At 38.3% G+C, this 19,345-nt stretch overlaps 2 protein-coding genes across 7 annotated transcripts; one reads left to right on the top strand and one right to left on the bottom strand.

Annotated features, from left to right (window-relative positions):
• Window positions 1-870: 870 nt before the first annotated feature.
• Window positions 871-4,328, top strand: LOC133728650 (G-type lectin S-receptor-like serine/threonine-protein kinase CES101). 4 transcript variants are annotated; one of them, XM_062156073.1, is made up of 7 exons: window positions 889-1,910; window positions 2,305-2,430; window positions 2,530-2,714; window positions 2,828-3,038; window positions 3,140-3,377; window positions 3,531-3,681; window positions 3,780-4,325. In XM_062156073.1, exons 1-7 carry the CDS (start codon window positions 1,088-1,090, stop codon window positions 4,086-4,088), a joined length of 2,043 nt encoding a protein of 680 aa, XP_062012057.1. In that variant the 5' UTR covers window positions 889-1,087; the 3' UTR covers window positions 4,089-4,325. The 4 variants fall into 4 exon arrangements, with proteins under 4 accessions (XP_062012059.1, XP_062012056.1, XP_062012058.1 ...); XM_062156072.1 differs by having other exon boundaries at window positions 885-1,910; window positions 2,305-2,714; window positions 3,780-4,328; XM_062156074.1 differs by lacking the exon at window positions 2,305-2,430 and having other exon boundaries at window positions 887-1,910; window positions 3,780-4,327.
• Window positions 4,329-4,466: 138 nt separating this feature from the next.
• On the bottom strand, window positions 4,467-11,704 carry LOC133728647 (G-type lectin S-receptor-like serine/threonine-protein kinase At1g67520). 3 transcript variants are annotated; one of them, XM_062156067.1, is made up of 9 exons: window positions 11,565-11,704; window positions 10,438-11,186; window positions 6,544-8,628; window positions 6,257-6,373; window positions 5,965-6,161; window positions 5,625-5,835; window positions 5,287-5,524; window positions 5,035-5,185; window positions 4,467-4,934 (listed from the first exon to the last, which is right to left on the bottom strand). In XM_062156067.1, the coding sequence occupies exons 3-9, from the start codon at window positions 7,991-7,993 to the stop codon at window positions 4,623-4,625; spliced, it is 2,676 nt and encodes an 891-aa protein (XP_062012051.1). In that variant the 5' UTR covers window positions 7,994-8,628; window positions 10,438-11,186; window positions 11,565-11,704; the 3' UTR covers window positions 4,467-4,622. The 3 variants fall into 3 exon arrangements, with proteins under 3 accessions (XP_062012051.1, XP_062012052.1, XP_062012053.1); XM_062156068.1 differs by having other exon boundaries at window positions 6,547-8,628; XM_062156069.1 differs by having other exon boundaries at window positions 4,730-4,934; window positions 5,091-5,185.
• Window positions 11,705-19,345: the final 7,641 nt, after the last annotated feature.

Below are 19,345 nucleotides of genomic sequence, written 5' to 3'. Positions count from 1 at the left end.
GACGGCGGCTCGGGGCTTGGCGGACGGGTCTGGGCAGCGTTCGAGGTCGGAGGAGGTCCGAGTTGCAGTTTCTGGGCAGCAACCCGACCTGCAACTGCAGGTTTTCTGGGCAGCGCTGCAACGACGTCGCCGGCGACTCCACCGACTGCAGACCTCTCCGCCCGACCCCTGGCGTCCTTCCGGCAACCCCCGCCGCTCCGTCGTGCCCCGAGCCGAGCTGCAGCAGCGCCGTCCGCACTTTCGTTAAAGTGCGGACGTCCTCTTTGGAACGCCTCCGTAAGAACCAATATATATATATATATATATATATATATATATATATATATATATTGGTTCTTTTCTTTGGCCTCGTTTGGCTAAAGGAATTAGAGTCTTGGGAAAAGAAACTCAATCATTTCATGTATTTGGGATGCAAAAGAAAAAGTGGTTCATTCCATATCCCAAGGGATTCATTTTCTTTTCAATTATTTTCTTACATTTATTACTCACTTTCTATTATTTTGCATTTAATTACAAATATTAACAATTTACATGATAACTTTTTTTATATTACCAAACACCGTAAATGAAAGTTTATGGAAAAAAGTTTTCATTTTATTTGAAAGACAAAGGATTTTTTTTGTTTTTCCACACTAAACCAGGCTTTAGTGAAAAGCCCACTCATTTTTTATTTTGCCCTTCCGTTTGTAAAATATTCTGGATTCACCACTGCTTATAAGGCTCTGGCCCTATCAGATACATGACTGATAATGTGTGATTATTGTCTTGTGAGGGGTGAGTGAACATGGAGACTTGGACGTCATTTAGATGTATGTTAATTTGCTCAACTCACAGAGACGTGGAGAACAGCTTCTCCGTCTCTTCTAGGAAGAAGATGAGGTGGGGGACTGAGGCGTCTGTAAGTGTGTGAACATAGAAAATACCTAGCGAAACGACAGGCATGAAAGAGATATACATAATTGTATATAGACTCTGAGTCAAGTCTTCGATGTGTAAAGTCACGCAACGATTTTTAGACCACGAAAAAAATCAGACAAATCAAACAGTCAGCGAACAAAATTTCCAATGCAACCTTGAGTGACTATCCATGGCTAGAAGTCTCACCTTGATTTTCATTCTCATCACCCTGTTGGACTCCGGCACCTTTAACCTTATTCAGAGAGTGAAGTCCGATGATGATTCGGCTCCTCCAGGAACATTTCTGCCAGGCAAGAAGCTAGGTGTGAACCATAGAACCGGCTACATCTGGTCACTTTCATCATCACCAAGTCCTTTGGGTGCTTTCACACTTTCTTGGGAGCACAAACGACGCCAATTGCATATTAGCCTAGGTGAGGTGGTTTATTGGAGTAGTGGAGTCTTTAAAGATGGGAGGTTCGAATATATATCATCACCCAGGTACAATTTCACCATCGTTTCAAATAAAATAGAAGACTCCATCACCTACAGCACCGTGGATCATACTGATAAAGTGTCAGCATGGCTGCTGACGGACACGGGGGATCTGTATGATACTTATACAGGAGATGACATTGCGCGAGCAGACTGCGACGGCTATAGCACCGAGAAAGGGTGCCTTAGAAGACTCCGGCCAAGTAGTTGCATGGCGACATTTGGGGTTGAGTTTCAGCTGAGAAAAGTTTACTGTCATTCAACTAGTGAAAGAACCCCATATTATTTTAGGAATGTAAGTAATGGCGCTAGTGAGTGCAAGGCTGCTTGTTGGCAAGATTGTGAATGCCGTGGCTTTGACATTGCGATTAATCAAACCGCTGGATGCCGGTTTTGGAGTGCAGACTGTCAATTTGATAAAGTCAGTGGATTCAGTTCTGGATCTATTTTCGGTTCTGGATCTAGTTTTGTGCTGTCAAGATTAATCCCTTTACAACCATCGTCTCCCAGAAGTATTAGTAAGTCTTTTGACAATCTTTTTATTGCCATTTGGATTTTTTCTCATCTCCAAAGGGATTTGGGTTTCATTCGCACGTTTCCTTAGTTGTTATCTTCTTCGCTAATCAATTTTTCTTCTTCAGGATTAATTAAATTATTTTTTGATAACTGACTCAGAAAATTGTGCTTAGTCCAAAGGATGAAGAACTAATTGTGAAAAATAAAACAATTCAATTTAAAATTAATTTTTTCCACCATTAGATTTACATCGAAGTAATGGTTGAGGAAAAAAAAAATGATTGAGCATTTTCTTACTCAATTAATGACCAGGGGAACATTATTGGTTGTCCTAGACCACTTTCCTTTTTTTTTTTTTTTTTTTGGGGGTCTCTGAGTATGCTTGTCTTCTATTAGAACAAGATCCAGCACGTAGGTTGATCTGGATTGGCACTGCTGTTGTCTCTGCTCTACTGGTAATGGTGAGTTTGTTCGCCTGCTATCTACTAATAAGAAGAATAGGAAGGAAATTAGTACATTCAGGTATATTCTTTAAACATTATGCGTGCAGCCTGTTAATAAAGATTTCAATATTTCATTTAGTGTCAAATGTTAATTATCTGCACATATCTACATATACAGGCCGAAATGGAGCAAAGGTTCAGGAAATTCTTACCTTGATGAAACCTAATATACCTACTCATGAAAATGATGGAAAGATAGGAAATGATATAAGCGTTTTTAGCTACACATCTGTTATGGCTGCTACACGCAACTTCTCAGACGAAAACAAGCTCGGTGAAGGGGGGTTTGGATCTGTTTATCAGGTGATCTAGATCTTAAGGCCCTTTGCATTCTATATATTCTAACTATAATAGGAGCTGAAATGTAATAGTGATAGTTGATAGCGTGACATATTATTGTTCATCAATTAATTCAGGGAAAATTGGTGACGGGACAAGAAATAGCCGTAAAGAAGCTTTCCAAAAATTCAGAGCAAGGCGCTCTAGAGTTTAAGAATGAATTGATACTCGTATATGAACTCCAGCATACTAACCTTGTTCAACTTTTTGGATTTTGCATTCGTGGTGAAGAGAGGATGTTGATATATGAGTACATGCCAAACAAAAGTCTGGACTACTTTTTGTTTGGTAGGCAAGACTATCACTAAAAATTTTATGTATTTTTAAGAAAATTAAGTTTGTACAATATTTGCCAATTTGATAATTTGTTAACTCGACATATTTGACAGATTCAACCAGAGGTGTGCTACTCGATTGGAAAAGGCGTTTCAACATAATTGAAGGAGTCGCTCAAGGATTGCTTTACTTGCACAAATACTCCAGAATGAGAGTGATTCATAGAGATTTGAAGGCCAGTAATATTCTACTTGATGAAAGCATGAATCCAAGAATTTCTGATTTTGGTATGGCAAGGACTTTTACACAAAATGAACTGGAAGCAAATACTAAGAGGATTGTCGGGACATAGTAAGTAAAACACCACATTTTTATCATAGTTAACATCTTTCAATTTTAGTTGTTAGAACGACTCACAAGGGGTTATTGACTCTTTAGAAAGTTTCTTTTTGAGTAGAGGATAATATGCCACTTAAAAAAAAATTTACTGTCCATTTGGTGCAGCGGTTACATGTCACCTGAGTATGTCTTTGGGGGGAACTTTTCTATAAAGTCCGATGTGTACAGTTTTGGAGTCTTAATGCTTGAAATCATCAGTGGTAGGAGAAACAACAGCTTCTACAATGATGATCGTGTGCTCACTTTAGCAGGATATGTATGTCACCTTATTATAATCTTTGTAGTGATATATGCTTCTCTCTTCTTCTTTTTTTCTCTTTTTCTGATATGTCAATACTACTTTCGCTTCTGCAGACATGGGAGCTATGGAAAAAAGATGCAGCGTTGGAACTAATGGATCCAACACTAGCCAATTCCTGTGATGAGGATCAATTGTTAAGATGCATCCATGTCGGTCTGCTCTGTGTGGAAGAGAATGCAACCGATCGGCCGAACATGTCGGATCTCATATCTATGTTGACAAATGAAAGCGTGCCTTTACCTAAACCAACAAAGCCAGCATTTTGTACAAGGAGAAATGTGATCACGTCTGGTATAGATAGGAAGGGGCCAGATCTTGAATCTATAAATGGTCTGTCCATTTCTGATTTTGCCGCCCGTTAAAGCTAGTAATCAACACACATCCTCTCCTGATTGTAGTTTTATGTAATTGGCATCTAATATGTACTTAGAACAAAGTGGGTCAGCGATAATATGTACATACATATACGTTTTGGGGATTATCACGGCATTCCACTTTGTAAAATTTTTTCACACTCCACTCTAAGCAATAAAAAGTGGAGTGTAAGTGAAAACGAAGTGTCAAAATCACTATATTATGAATTCCCAAAAAAAAAAAAATCACTATATTATGAAGCTAGTGTCTCTAAATTCTCGAGTCCATTAATACCACTCAATTTTTTTTTTTCCTTCCCTTTGTCAATGGGCTCAAATGGATAAAACCCAAATCGACATGCAACAGGCCCAGTATGAAACTAAAAGTTTTTACATATAATTGAAGCGTCTGCATTGTTCTTATTTATTTGTTTATATTTTTCAGAAACTATGAGATGCAATCTTAAGACCTACCACATTCTCATCCATCTCAATCTCACTTGAGCTAGAACTCCTAAACAATGTGCTAGTGCCTCTAAGGCTTTAACGTCCATCACAAGCGGAAATGGTCAGATCATTTACAGATAAAATTTGTGGTTCCTTTTCAGCTATAGTACTGGTGACCGCATGTCTATCTGTAGAAAATGCTGGCTTTGTAGGTGCAGGTAATGGTGAGCTTTCATTTGTCAACCCGGAGAGCACATCTGACATGGTAGGTCGATTCGCTGCACTATCCTCCACGCATAGAAGACCAACTTGAACGCATCTTAACAGTTGATCTTTGTTAGTACACGAATCAGCTAGTGCTGGATCCATTAGTTGTAGCCCTGCGCCTTCTTTCCACAACTCCCATGCCTGAAATTATCCCGATCATATCAGTTGATTTGGGATGACAGAATGATGGAATACTATAGCTATATAAAGACATCAGTGTGCTGAGATTTATTTGACATACATATCCTACTAAATTGATGGCGCGATCATCATTGTAGAAGCTATTGTTTTTCCTACCACTTATGATTTCAAGCACCAACACTCCAAAACTGTAGACATCGGATTTTGTAGAGAAAATTCCTTCCATTGCGTACTCAGGAGGCATGTAACCACTACACCATATAGAAATGAATTCTTACTTTATCTGCATAAATCTTCATGTATCCATGGCAAGCTACCAAAAGCAAAATATAAGCACATATTGTTTACTTACCGTGTCCCAACAATCCTACTAGTATTTGCTTCCAGTTCATTAATGGAGAAAATCCTAGCCATACCAAAATCCGAAATTTTGGGGTTCATATTTTCATCAAGTAGTACGTTACTGGCTTTTAAATCTCTATGAATTACTCTTGTTCTTGAGAATTTGTGCAAATAAAGCAATCCTTGAGCAATTCCTTCAATTATGCTGAAACGCTTTCTCCAATCTAGAAAAACACCTCTGACTGAATCTGGTCAATATTTAGAGGTTCAAAATTAGATGACACAAACATATGTAAAAAAATAGATGTATATATGTACTAAGAGTGAACTCATAGTCTACTGAATTACCAAATAAAAAGTAGTCCAGACTTTTGTTTGGCATGTACTCATATATCAACATCCTCTCTTCACCGTGAATGCAAAATCCAAAAAGCTGAACAAGGTTTGTGTGTTGAAGTTCATATATGAGGATCAATTCATTCTTAAACTCTAGTGTTCCTTGCCCTGAACATTTTGAAAGCCTCTTCACAGCTACTTCTTCTCCCGTTGCCAATTTCCCCTGATAAATTAATCATATATCCATCAGATGGATTACCGGATCATCAAAAATCATATTTCTAATGAGTTTAATAGATAAAAAAGACTACTTCAAGTCCTAAGCTTCTATAATAGACAGAAAATAGATTACCTTATAGACAGGTCCAAAGCCCCCTTCTCCAAGCTTGTTTTCTTCAGCAAAGTTGATTGTGGCAGCCATCACAGATGCATAGCTAAATACACTCAAATCATGTCCCATCTTTCCATCATTTTGAAGTCCATTCAAATCAGTAGGCCTCTTAGAACTCCTGAAGTTCAGCAATTCATTCTGGTCGATCTTACCCTCACCTATTAAGAGGATTAAAATTTCAATTTGCAATCGTCAAATATGTGAAGTTGGACCTGCCTAACAAGCACATATCATGCTTAACTAAAGTATATACCTGAAAGTTTAGATTGTCTTCTTCTTCTTCTTCGTAGATAGCACAAGACGGAAAAGGCCATTATCACTAGAGCAGCACTAATAGCAACCCCAATCCAAATCCATTTATGCGTTGCACCTAGAGAGTAACCAATAATATTCTATTGTTAAACAAAAAGTGACAATTAATCAATTAGCTGTATATTTATTTTTGACAAAGATTTAGTTTCACTATATTCCATTTATATGCAGATATGCTAACCAAACATGCATCAAGCTCAATTAAAAGACAGAATTAGTGGGGATTACCACTTTTGCTTGGTGGTGACTTTGGCGCTGCTGATTTTGCTGTTGGCATTAGCTTTGTTAAAACCAAACTGCTTGCATTACCAGGTTGAGTGCGGTCTTCAACGAATTCACAGTCCACACTCCAAAATCGGCATCCTGTCTGATTATCAAATAGAAAGTCGAATCCAAGGCAGTCACAGTTTTGCAAACAAGTATTCTTACAATCAATACTAGTACCACTGTAACTTCCGTTTGATACAAAGTTGAGCGAGTATGGGCATCTTGAAGTTGAACTTGAGGTGATTGGTTGAAAATAACCCTTTTTTGGCACAAATGGACTGCCGAAATCTGCCATACAGGTAGTTGGCCGGCCACTTGTCTGGCACCCTAGTTCATCTGTGCTGTAGCCTCCACACTGATCTGCTCGTGCAATATCAATTCCCGCTCCATAATAATTAGAAAGCCTCCCATCGAAATTTAGAAACCATTCTGGTAACTCATATGCACCATCTTCAGAACTGTAAGTGAGGTAGTCTTCATTCTCATTTGAAACAATGCTAAACCTGAAGCTAACCTTCGCATTCGGCAAAATGTTTTGGAATCTGTTGGTTGTAGCACTATAGTTTCCGCTTCTCCAATAAACCACCCCTTCTCTCCGAATTTCCAACTGGCGGGCAGTCGGGTCCCAATCTAGAGTGAAAGGCCCCGGCGGTGGGTAGTAAGCGGATGTCCATGATGTAAGAGACCAAATGTGCCCATTGCTATGGTTGACACCTAACTTCATGCCTGGTAAAAAGGTGTCTGTTGGATAATCAAAGCTTTGCCACCACACCTGCTTCATTGATCCATCGGAGTTCAGCTGTTGTAGGATAAAATTGCCAGAATCCAACAGAGTAGCCACAACATTACTACTACTTTTTGGCGCAGAGCCAAGCACTATAGGAGGATCGCCACCGCCACCTTCGTTGTTTGTAATGATCTTTAATGTGTTGTTGGAGTCCAAGGTAAGAACTCCAAGAGGGTATAAAACAGGTGAGTCTCGGTTGGCAACCCACGCCTTATTCGCATCAGTTACATTGTACCGCCTAATATTTAGATACCTGTAGTTGGAACTTGAACCGTTTGGCAAGAAAAGCAGAGTGAACTTCCCAGAGGCAGAAACTAAAGCACTTGAGGAATTGAGACTGTCGCCAATTTTGAGTGTGTCCCGAATATTGTCTGCTGCAGCAGCAACACGACAACTCCACAAGCTTGAAAGAATGATCAGGAAGAAAATTAAGAGTTGATCAAACCTAAACCCATGGTTAATGATCAGAATGTACTTTGCTTTCTCCTGATGATCTTGAAAACCAGCAAACATGATCATCACATTAACCATGGTTAAGGTCAAGTACTGTCTACTGCCCCAAAATGCCTTTTGATTTATAGTGCAATACCCATTACAGAAATGAAACCAATCTTCTACTTTCATGACGTGACATACAAGAAAAATACATTTTAGTCAGACAATAAAAAATAGGACAAATAATAAAGGGGACAGGTTGTCTTTTGGATTAGTTAGATTAGAATATTCTCAGAAGACTTTGGCTCACTTAAATATGAGAGATTCGTGGAAAATGCAACAGAAGATTCTAGGATCCCATGGAATAAAAGAAAAGTTTATGATGAGGAACAGAAGATAAAATATACTCTATTCTTGAAACCTGGTACTGATGATTGATCCTTGGATGTTATTGGGAAGTTTTATGATACAACTTTTCTTGATAAGTCTGGCAGTGTTCAAGTTTTCAACTCTTGGTGCAATAAACAATAGGATGATGCCATTGCTTATGAAAGATTGGATACGATCATACCGTCATTTGCGGGTAATAATTCTCAACATATTGTTTATGCACACTAAACAAAACTATACCATTCTCGACATTTCAATAATGTCATCTCTCTTGAACATGTCACTTTATACATCGATTTTATTAGTTTCTTTGAAGGATGCAGACCCTGTTTCTATGCCCTTTACTGGTGTTGCCTTTACTTGGCGCAATAGCATCAAGATGATACCATTGAATACCAGCACTGACCTGGATAAAACTCCCTTGACGGCTCCTCCTGGACAGGAAACAGCTATTGTTTAAACTTTTGGGGAGGCTTAAGCCAACTCTACCAAGGAAGGAAACAACAACTGCGAAATCGTAGTCAGCTCCTCCACAATACAACTTGGAGTGACCAAGAGTCAACCTCTAGTAACAAATAATGCAGGCCCAGCAATATTGTTTAGTGCAGGCAGGACTCAGGTATCCAGCCTATGGCCTTTATGCTTCCCCCATATAGAACTTCAAAGTCATAAATGGGTTTGCATTTGCAATCCCTCAAACTTGATAGAAGTCTTTTAATAATTCCGCTCCAGATCAAATAGTCTATAATATATAACATGATGTGATAGAGATGAAGATCCATGCATCTTGCAATATGTATCCTAAATTCAAATGACAGTACTACTCTGCTCAAAATTATATGAAGTTAACAAAATGAGCATTCGAAAGACTCAGTAAAGGATGCTATTGGTAAAAGTTCCTATAATATAATGATGCAGTTGAAATATTCTTGTATGCAATGACAGAGAAAATGCAGAGCATTAGTTCTAACAAAATAAGCTATGATCATGATAGATTGGAATCAAAAATAATTATTTGGCCGGCAGACATTAAAAAGTAGCAATTTTCAATTTATCCCCAAGTCACAGAATATTATAAGAACTTTTATTGAGATGATATACTCAGAATATTTTGTGTGCATCATTAATATTCCTAGCATCCAAAATTTATGTCAAGAAAATATTTAAAGTCAGATATTAAGAACATGACACTTGTATTCAAAGATAAACTTGCTCTGGGAGGCTTTGGTTCTGTTTAGAACAGAGCTGTTAAATTGCCGTCTTGCTGTAGATTAAGATGTTGTGCGGTCCAAAGATAAGGGTTATTCATTAATTAAGTTTTTGCAATAGGAAAAATTCATCATGTCAATGTGGTGCAAATAATCAAGTTTGATTCCGAGGGATCAAAGAGACCTCTTGTTCCTGATTTCATGCCTAATGGGATATTACATCTCTAGACAGCCATTTCCAGAGAGAGAGAAAACTGTTACTCAGTAGGGATAGGATGAATACACAAGTGGTATCAGATGCTAAAATCTAGAATTTTAATCATAAACCCCACACAATCTTCTTCACAGAAATTTTACTTCAAGATTCAGACTCTAGGCTTGCAAGTTTTAACCTGAAGATTAAAACACTATTTCTCTTACTGTGGCAAGAGGCAAAATATAGGTTTTATATAGCTCCCACACTATTCCAAAAACCATTCATGTTTATAGTTTCGGAATGTTGTTTCATGAAATGGCAGGACAGAGGAGGAACTTGAATGAAAAATTCAAGCCATATATACTTCCCTTCCTGAATTTATGAGAAAATATAAAATGATTCATTATTGAAACTGTGTGTGCATATGAGTATCATAAAGTAATAGCCAAGAAGGTCATTGTGCTCTATGGTGAAGTTGAAGACTTGAAAATGCCTCCATTAACCTCTCTTCTGTCCACAGGAGAAGCCAATGGAGGATCAACCCAATGAGACTGATGATCAAGAGATATTTACCCAGCCACATGTTAGTACAGATACCGCATTCATGGTACAAGGGTAATGTAGTGCCTATTTAATCTTGTACAGTCCCATAAGAAGAACCAGATCTACCGTAACAGATACTGCTCAAGGCTCTATGTGTTGAAAATCATATAGTTACTGTAAGAGGAAGTGTAGAGGAAGTTCATCAAAGCAGTGATTATATTCAGTAAGAATACATAGAAGTTCAATTGCAAACATATTTAGCACATCAATAGCTGCTGATTCTAGCTAAAGCATACCTTTTACTTGATAGCAGTAAATTTTAAAGTGACGAAAAAGATTATATCTCTGACTTGGTTCCTTTCAGTTTCAACTACTGGCTGATCTTCACAGCATTGTTCTGGATTCCATCTTGTGATCGGCACTCTTCAATAGTATACCTCTCCAAACATGGTGGAGAGTCTGCACTATGACCGTTTCAGCTGATATGAAGAACTAGCAATGACTTCACGACACCTCCACAAAGTATTGCAATGTATATCAGACCACACCCCCCTAATTTGCTTATCTGCATCACCATCCTCCTCAGATAACACAACCACTGCATATTCACAGTGAACCAGAGCTGGATGATGATGATACGCAACAAAGCCCACACCAAATGTAATTTCTGGCATGACAACCCAACTTCTCAATCTGAGATGAGAATTGGTCTTACAAGAATAGGGAAACAACGGGTCTTCTTAATCTCATGCTCTACCAAGCTGGTTATCACTCTTGGGGCACTTATCTTCAACTTTCTTTAGCCATTTTACACAGTACAATAGCATAAATAAAAGCCCTCCTCCATACTCAACTAAAACAACTGCTTATCTTTTGCCATTGTAAATTTGCAATAACGGTTCTCAAAAGCACACTCGATTAATCTCATTAGTTTGTTCTGCTTCCACTGTGAAAAGTACACCGCACAGACATAGAATTCCTTAAGACTCTACAAGAACTGTCTTCGATATGTGGTCTTCTCTTTACATCTAGAACCCATCAGACTCTACAAGAACATCAAAATGCTAGAACATTTCAGACCCACAACTTCCTTTTTCTGTATTTCTTTAAGAGTAGAGCAAATTGAAACAAATGTAATTGATTCAAAATCAAACAACGAATAAACAGAGTTGACCAAAGACAGAACAGAGGAAACTGGACACAGTAGCACATCACTCAATTGGAGAACTCATAACTAATATTAAGATTATTCATTTCTCGAAGTTCTGAACTTAGCATTTACAATCAGCTGTGAACAAAGAGGCATCAAAGTTAAGAGCTTTAGGCTGAAATCGTTCAAAGATTGAAACTTTATTTGTTAATTTAGTTTTTCTCTTGGGTTTATATTTGATATTTCTGAGCGGAATAGAACGAAAGCTAATACCTGGTCGGGTTGGGATAGGATAGGACACGATGCGGGCGACTCCAGTGAGGGTAGCATAGGCGGTGAGACGGTCCGGCGTCTCAAATGTTCAGAAACAGATCACTTAAACAATTTACTTCACCGACTCTGTTGCTAGAATCTCTACTCTACTTGAAAAGTCGAGCTTTGTTTGACCAAAATAATGGATATTTCATTTTAGGGGTTTTGTCCATTTACCCCATTTCTAGGGATTTTTTTCCCCCTTACCCCATTAAGTTTTTCTAATTCCCTCTTACCCAATGCACTCTAAGGGAGTCTTCCCTAATACCCCATTAAGATTTTTTTTTTGTTTTTAATTTTTTTTTAATACCATTTTACCCCTCACCCCTTTGTTACTTAGAGAGAGAGAGAAACCATAGGAGACTTCGCCGGAGCCCGTCACCGGCCACCGGAATCCGGTCATCAGTCGCCGGAATCCGGTCACCGGTCGCCGGATGCCGCCCACAGAAATTTGCTGAAAATCTCACCGGAAAGTTTTGTTGTCCCCAATAGACATCTATTGCCCCCTAATATAGGGGGCAATATATGTCTATTGGGGGATAGACGTCTATTGCCCCCCTAATAGACGTCTATTGGCCCCAATAGACGACTATCAGTCATGTATTGCCCCCCAGTAGACGTCTATTGCCCCCCAATAGACGTTTAGATTACCAAAATGGTAATTAATCTTCCTAAAACTACACAAATAAAACTTTGATTAAAGAAAAAAAACGAGGAGATTACATCAATTGAAAACGTCTATTGCCCTCCAATAGACGTATATTGCCCCTCAATAAACATTTCGGTTACCGAAATGAAAACTAATCTTCCTAAAATTACACAAATAAAACTTTGATTAAAGAAAAAAAATCAGAGATTGTATCAATTTAAAGCGTCTATTGCCTCCCAATAGACATGTATTGCCCTCCAATAGACTTTTATCAGACGTCTATTGGGGGGCAATACACGTCTATTGCCCACCAATAAAACTTTTTTTTTCTTTCCTTCTGGGCCTTCTGCCATCATGAAACTGGCCTCCATCTCATCAACTCTCTTCCCAAGGACCCCTTGTGCAGCTATTTCCACTGCCACCTCTTCAGACGCTTCATCCATCTTCATATCTTCCAACTACACCAAGATGCACAACCAATAATCAATGTAATCCAAAATTCTAATAACTAATTCATCATTCACAATTATGCTTATCCACTTGCTTCATTAATCAATTATTCAAATTGCAAACCGAAGATTTAAGAAAAAGAACAACTCCTGAACACAATCCAGCAACAAAAACCAGCTGATTCGGTCTATATCTAATTTCAATTTCGTTTTCCTTTGCTTCAATTTCACGGCAAATAAACAAAAGGTAAGCAAATTCCAGAAAGTGATAAACCGGAAAAAGGAAATTGACCTTGGAATTTGATGGTGAGGTGTCCTGGATCTGGAATCGCCTGCAAAATCAGCTAAGATTGATGAACCAGATCATGTACAAATCATATTTATAAATAGGTGAAATTGAAAACTTACAGCAGGAACGAATCCCGAGAGAGAGCAAGCCGGCAATCTACACGGAGAGAAAATCACAGCGAGCAAAACCGAGGCGGAGACGAGGAGAGAGAGCAACGCCGGCAATCTGCACGGAGAGAAAATCACAGCGAGCAAAAACACAGGCGGTGACCAGGAGAGAGAGTCCGACGCCGACGATTGCACCGAGGAGGGAGAGAAAGAGAGTCTGCGTCGTGTGTGGAGACAGAGAGAGAGACAGTGTCTGCGTGAGAAAGAGATAGAGAGGAGAGAAGGACATGTGGTTGTAATTCATTAATTAGACTAAGGGTAAAATTGTTATTTCAATTCAAATTGGGTTAGTGGGAATAAAAATCTGTTGCTGGGGTAAGTGGGATAACTTTGGCTCATTTTGGGGCTTTTGGTCAAGGACCCTTCATTTTAATTAAGTATGGATGTAATTATGCAACACCAAGTCACTAACACTTGGGAGGAGAGAAAAACGGAGCGTTTTAGGGTTGGGGTTTTCAAAACTTTTTCTACTGCTTGTCCGGCGGCCCTTCTGTGCCAGCGACGGCGCCATGACTCGCCGGCATGAGATAGGAGCAGCCGGACAGGCCTCTGGTTCTTTTGCTCTCTGCTATGAAAAGCTTGGCAGTTTGGGCATGGTTTTCTTCCATTCTCTGGTGGCGGCGCTGCTGGTATTGCGAGCCGGCCCGCGCAGATCTGGTGTGGGCTGGGGGATGGCTTTGGGGCGACGGAATCTGGTTGGGGCTGTCCTTCGTTGCTGTGGTGGTTCTGTCTGGTGGAGCGTCGGTGATCGACATGATGGTGGTGGGATACATTGGAGATGGTGGAGGTGGATGACTCTTGGCTTATGGAGGCTGCGCAGAGGTGAAGGTGATGTTAGGATATTGATTGACGAGATCTGTGGCTATCTCGTCTGGGTTCATGATGCGTGGCGGTGGTCGGTGGCTCTGTGGGCGTGGAGTCTGAAGCCGGGGCGTTGACTTGGGTTTGGGATGATGTATGGAGTTTGGTCAGTCACCGACGGTGGGTTGGATATCAGGTGGTTAAATCGATTAGGGCAGTGGCTGTGCAGTGGGTGGGGGGCCGTTACTGGGCGGGTGGAGGTGGCGGTGCCTGAGCGGTTGGTCAATCTTGGTAGTTTCTTTCAGTTTTTTCTTAGGGTTTTAGTTTCATGTTTTTGGTTAGGTCAAATAAAACGTCCCTACTCAATTGAGCTAGGGTTTGGAGGGTTTGGTCGTGTTGTGGAGCCATCTATTTGGTGTTACTCCTAGGAACAATATGTTACAGTTTCGGTGCTGTTTGGTTATCAACGGAAAGGTGGATTTCCCTTGCACGTGGTCTGGCGATTTATGGACACGGTGTGGAAGAGGGTGGAGTGGTTCGTCTGGATGTTGGTGACGAGGTCGTATCGTGACACTCGGGATTGGTTATCGTTCTTTGTAGCCTGGGGTGATAGGCGTAAAAATTGGTTAGGGGTTGGACCTTTTCGGTTCATGGATGTTACTATTAGTGACGGACCCATAACTAGGGATCTTGGTAGGAATATGTGTCGTGGTGTTGATACTACAACCGGTTATTCCAATGCTTTGTAATTTTTTTGGTTATTAATGGATTCTATTTCTTCTCGAAAAAAAAAATTAAGTGTGGGTAGTTTGATAGTACAATTAAAAAATAAATAAATTTAATTGGTTGGGCGTACCACGTGGCTGATATTTCTGTTTTATCTAAGAATTTCTCTAAAAAAAAAAATTATTGATCAATATATATGCCCATATCATATGCTCATATTTATAATTTTTTGTTGATGTGCTAAATCAAAGTAAAACATATATTTTTTTTTCTATATTTATTGTTCATCTCAAATCCCAAAATTTATTCAGCAGGATTTAAGAGTCTTTCAATTTCCACATTAGGACAAGAAATATTACACTTAAATTTTTTTATACTAATATGTATTTTTTTTTTATCAAAGGAATTATTCATTCATTAATCATCAAGTGTTGTAAATATTATTATCTATATGGCTGTCCACGTAAATACTCATTAGTTGTGTACTTTGATGTAAACCCTACCTCTATATAAAGGATGTCAATGAGACTGAATGAGGACACTTCTACTTCCTCCTAACTATTCTCTCTTTATCTTTTCTCTACTTTATAACACGTTATCAGCACGCTTGCTCTTATTTTTTTTTTTCCTTATAAACTCTATGATGATTTATGAGTTTTTGGTGCAACTGTGTAGTTTTTGACCATAACTCATAATCTACGAGTTAAAATTAAGGTTCTATATGATGAGTTGATGACATTCCGTCAAATACCTCAATTATTCATTTTTATCGATTCGGATCCCTCTATGTGTTGCATCTATAATCCATTTTTGCTATTGTTCCATACACCTTGTTCATACAACGCTTTCGTTGCCAAGCATGTTTAATCATACATGCAAGTTGAGTGATTCATATTTATAAACAATTTCCAATTAAATATTTTTTATTTGTTATTCTGTTTGTTTGTTTCATTAATTAATAGCTATACCATACCATGGTTACATAATCATGAAAATTACAAATTCATTTTGAGATTAGGTTTCCTCTGATCATAAGCCCCAGAAGCTCACACATGTCTGGGCATAATTGATTTTCGCAGTTTACTTTAATCTCAATTAAGTCTATAACTGTACAGGGGCCTTCTATATATGATCATATCATATGTATTGATTGCAGCAAGAATATTGTTATTTCTCTGTCTGTGCCGTTTTGTTTCCATTACATATCGGTTTTCTACTCTCCTCTATACACACACATGCATTTATGCGGTGAAATCTTTTTGGATCTGCACCGTAACAAATCATGTTTATCACGAGTATAAAGTCTAACTTCTCAGGCTTATCTCTGTTGATGCCAATTTTTACAATTTTTTTTTTAAATCACCGAGTATAAACTTTCGAGAATCCAGGTATGTATTTATCTTGTTTGACTATGTGGATTACTGAGTTTATTTATTATTTCTTTTAATTTGATAAATTGATATAATAAACTCACATTTATCTAGTTGTGGATCAAAATCGATCGAGACTTGAAGTTTCTTGATCCGATAACATGAGGGCCTGAAGTTCCTAAGAGTTATACAATGACCACATGTCGTGATCCCTGGTCATATGGGGACCTGCAGTTCCTCAAGGGTCATGAAATATAAATTGGAAAATTGTGACATGAAGTCTCTCAAATTTATACAATTACGAGGGCCAGAAGATCCTCAGAATTATATAATCGAGTATATGAACTCACATTTTTTTTTCCATCCCCAATAATTATAAGAGGGCCAGAAGTTCCTCCAAAATTTTTTTTGCTATTGGGGTTCCCTCCTCTGCACGACAATATGAATTTGAAGTTCAATTTTGAACACTTGCTAAAGCTAGAAGCTACATTCTCCACAAGATAAAAGTATGTTCTTGTGTGATTAGAGGAGAGAAAAAAAAAACATTATCATTTTGTGAAGTTAAGCAGACCAAAAGTTCTGTGTAATTTCTTCATTAATGGAACCAGAAGTTTCCACAGTTAATTTTATTGCATAATTTATCTATTTAGTTCTCTTCCCTGCAATTTTCCTATTTTGTTATGTACTTTCATTACAGTACTTATCTTTTAAATTATTTTTTTTGTTACTCATACGGACCAGCAGTCCTATACCTCGAACATATGAATTTTGAGTGTAATATTTTTGAACCAGAAGTTCAAAATTTCACAGTAGAACCTGAAGGTCTACCAGTAAAACTCAAACTCGAAGCTTTGAGTATCAAATATAAATTAATTAAAAAGTGAACTTGAAGATTCACTTTAGTCATCTCGAGCCTGAAGTTTCGAGCACCAAATTTATTTGAACCTGAAGTTCAAATTACAAAATCTTAGAACTTGCAGTTCATAGAAAAAAAAAATTCGAACCTGAAGCTTCGATTACACATATAATTCATTCATAGTTTATTTGACTTTATGTCCACTCGAACTAGAAGTTTCGAGTAAATTTTCATATGTCGATTGATACATTCTTCTTTATGCTTGCTTAAAGCATTCCACCTTAGAACCTGAAGTTCTAATTGTGCAGACTCGAGCCTTAAGTTTCGAGTGGATATATGGACAATTTATCGAAGAGTTTTAATCTCGGTCAACCTCAAACCTGAAGTTTTGAGAGAATTATATTGACACAAATTTAAAAGTAAGCAGATATTTAACCATTGGTTTATGACGAATGGGTATGAGTATACCCCAAAATTTGTGATCGTGACTTTTGTAATTAAAAGATATCAGAACCTGTAGTTCCTTGATCCTTAATTACATGAGGACCTGAAGTTCCTCAATGATCATACTAACTAGATGACCATCTAAAGTCCTTCACTCATAAACTATGGTCATGAAGCTAATATAATAATCAATCTCAGATCTTATATATCTGATTGATGGCTCTAGAAGAGCACATAATATTATCATCAAAGATGTATAATCTAGCCCTCTCATGGTCTCATTCTATAGTTAGAAAGCCGGTTTACATGGCTATACCATGAAATGCCACCAGAAGTGGATCATGGCAAGAGAGAAACCAGGAGTCAATGTAAATACTGCCCTAATATCAAGTCATAAATCAAAAATTGCACGTGTCACCTATGGTACACTATATGGTGGATGTTTATCAAGTCATTTTCAAAATGGCACTAGTCAAATTAAATTGCATTGACTAGTAAGAACATTGAGATTCATCTCACATGCCTGACGTCTTTTGCTTACAATAAGCAAAGTTGAAAGCACTATTGTGTTATTCCTCAGATTTATTGTAACCTCTTGAGTTCCCATTGAAACTAAATGTTTCTTAATCCGATTATCTAGGAACCTGATGCTCCTTAAGAGGTTGTTATAAATTGAAAAAAAATTGAAACCTCAAGTTTCTTGGATCTCCAATTATATGAGGGCCTGAAGTCCCTCCTCTTTATGACTACACCTTTATATGTGACACAGAACTTGAGGTTCTCCGCATGATAAAGTTACTTGTTCTTATGGATTGTAGTCTTGAACTCGAAATTTTGAGCATATCATTCTGGCCAGCAGTTCAAAATGAATTTGGTCCATTCCAATTGTCAATATTTCACAATTGATGTTTACTCAAGCTAAGGTAACACTCATATTATGAGTTGTAGATCTTGATCTATGACTCCAAATGAGCTACTATCATGTTACCAAATTTGAAATATTGATGTACAAAGTACCTTAAATATGGTTGGAGAAGATTTTTTTTGCTATCTGATATATATTGTGTCTGTTTAAGTATATTGGTATTGAGAGAGATTGATGAGAGAAGTGTATTTCATTATAGAGAATAGGAGCCCTATATATAGGGATTACAAGTGCATAATCTAAGAGTACAAGGATTCCTTATCTAACTTGGAGTAGGAAACCTCTCCTATTACAACTATAGAACTTATCCTAGTTTGACTAGGCACACTAAGTGTCAATATCCTTCAACACTCCCCCTTGTGCCGCTCAAACTTGGTGGTGACGCTTCATCCGTTGCCTCGTTAAAAACCTTGCTCAAGTGAAAAACCCTGTGGGATAAAAATGAACTCGAGGAGGAGAAAAGAGTGCAACACGTCCTTGATCCTTCGAGACTGAGTAACTCCCCCTGATGTCGAAATCTCCCCCTGATTGCTACAATCATGGGAGTTCGGATAACCTTCTTAATCCGATACTCTTCACATGTTTCTCGAAGGTGGATTTAGGTAACGACTTAGTGAATAAGTCCGCTATATTATCCTTTGATCGGATTTGATTCACTTCAATCTTTAGAAGTGATTGTTGTTGCTGATTATAAAAGAACTTAGGCGATATATGCTTGGTGTTGTCGCCCTTGATGAAACCTAACTTCATTTGTTCAATACAAGCTGCATTATCCTCATAAATGCATGTAGGTTCATCTGTGGTAGACTTCAAACCACAACTTCCTTGAATGTGTCGAATTACAGACCTTAGCCATACACATTCACGTACAGCTTCATGTAGAGCAATAATCTCTGCATGATTTGAGGAAGTAGCAACAAGGGTCTGTTTCGTAGACCTCCAAGATATCGCAGTGCTTCCCATGGTAAAGACATAACCTGTTTGGGAGCGACCTTTGTGAGGGTCAGAGAGGTACCCTGCATCAGCAAAACCCATCAAGACATCATTGTCGTTTTGATGGAGGGAG

Source organism: Rosa rugosa, chromosome 2, assembly GCF_958449725.1.
Source record: "Rosa rugosa chromosome 2, drRosRugo1.1, whole genome shotgun sequence".
Lineage (NCBI taxonomy): Eukaryota > Viridiplantae > Streptophyta > Magnoliopsida > Rosales > Rosaceae > Rosa > Rosa rugosa.
This window is presented reverse-complemented; position numbering and strand designations above follow the sequence as displayed.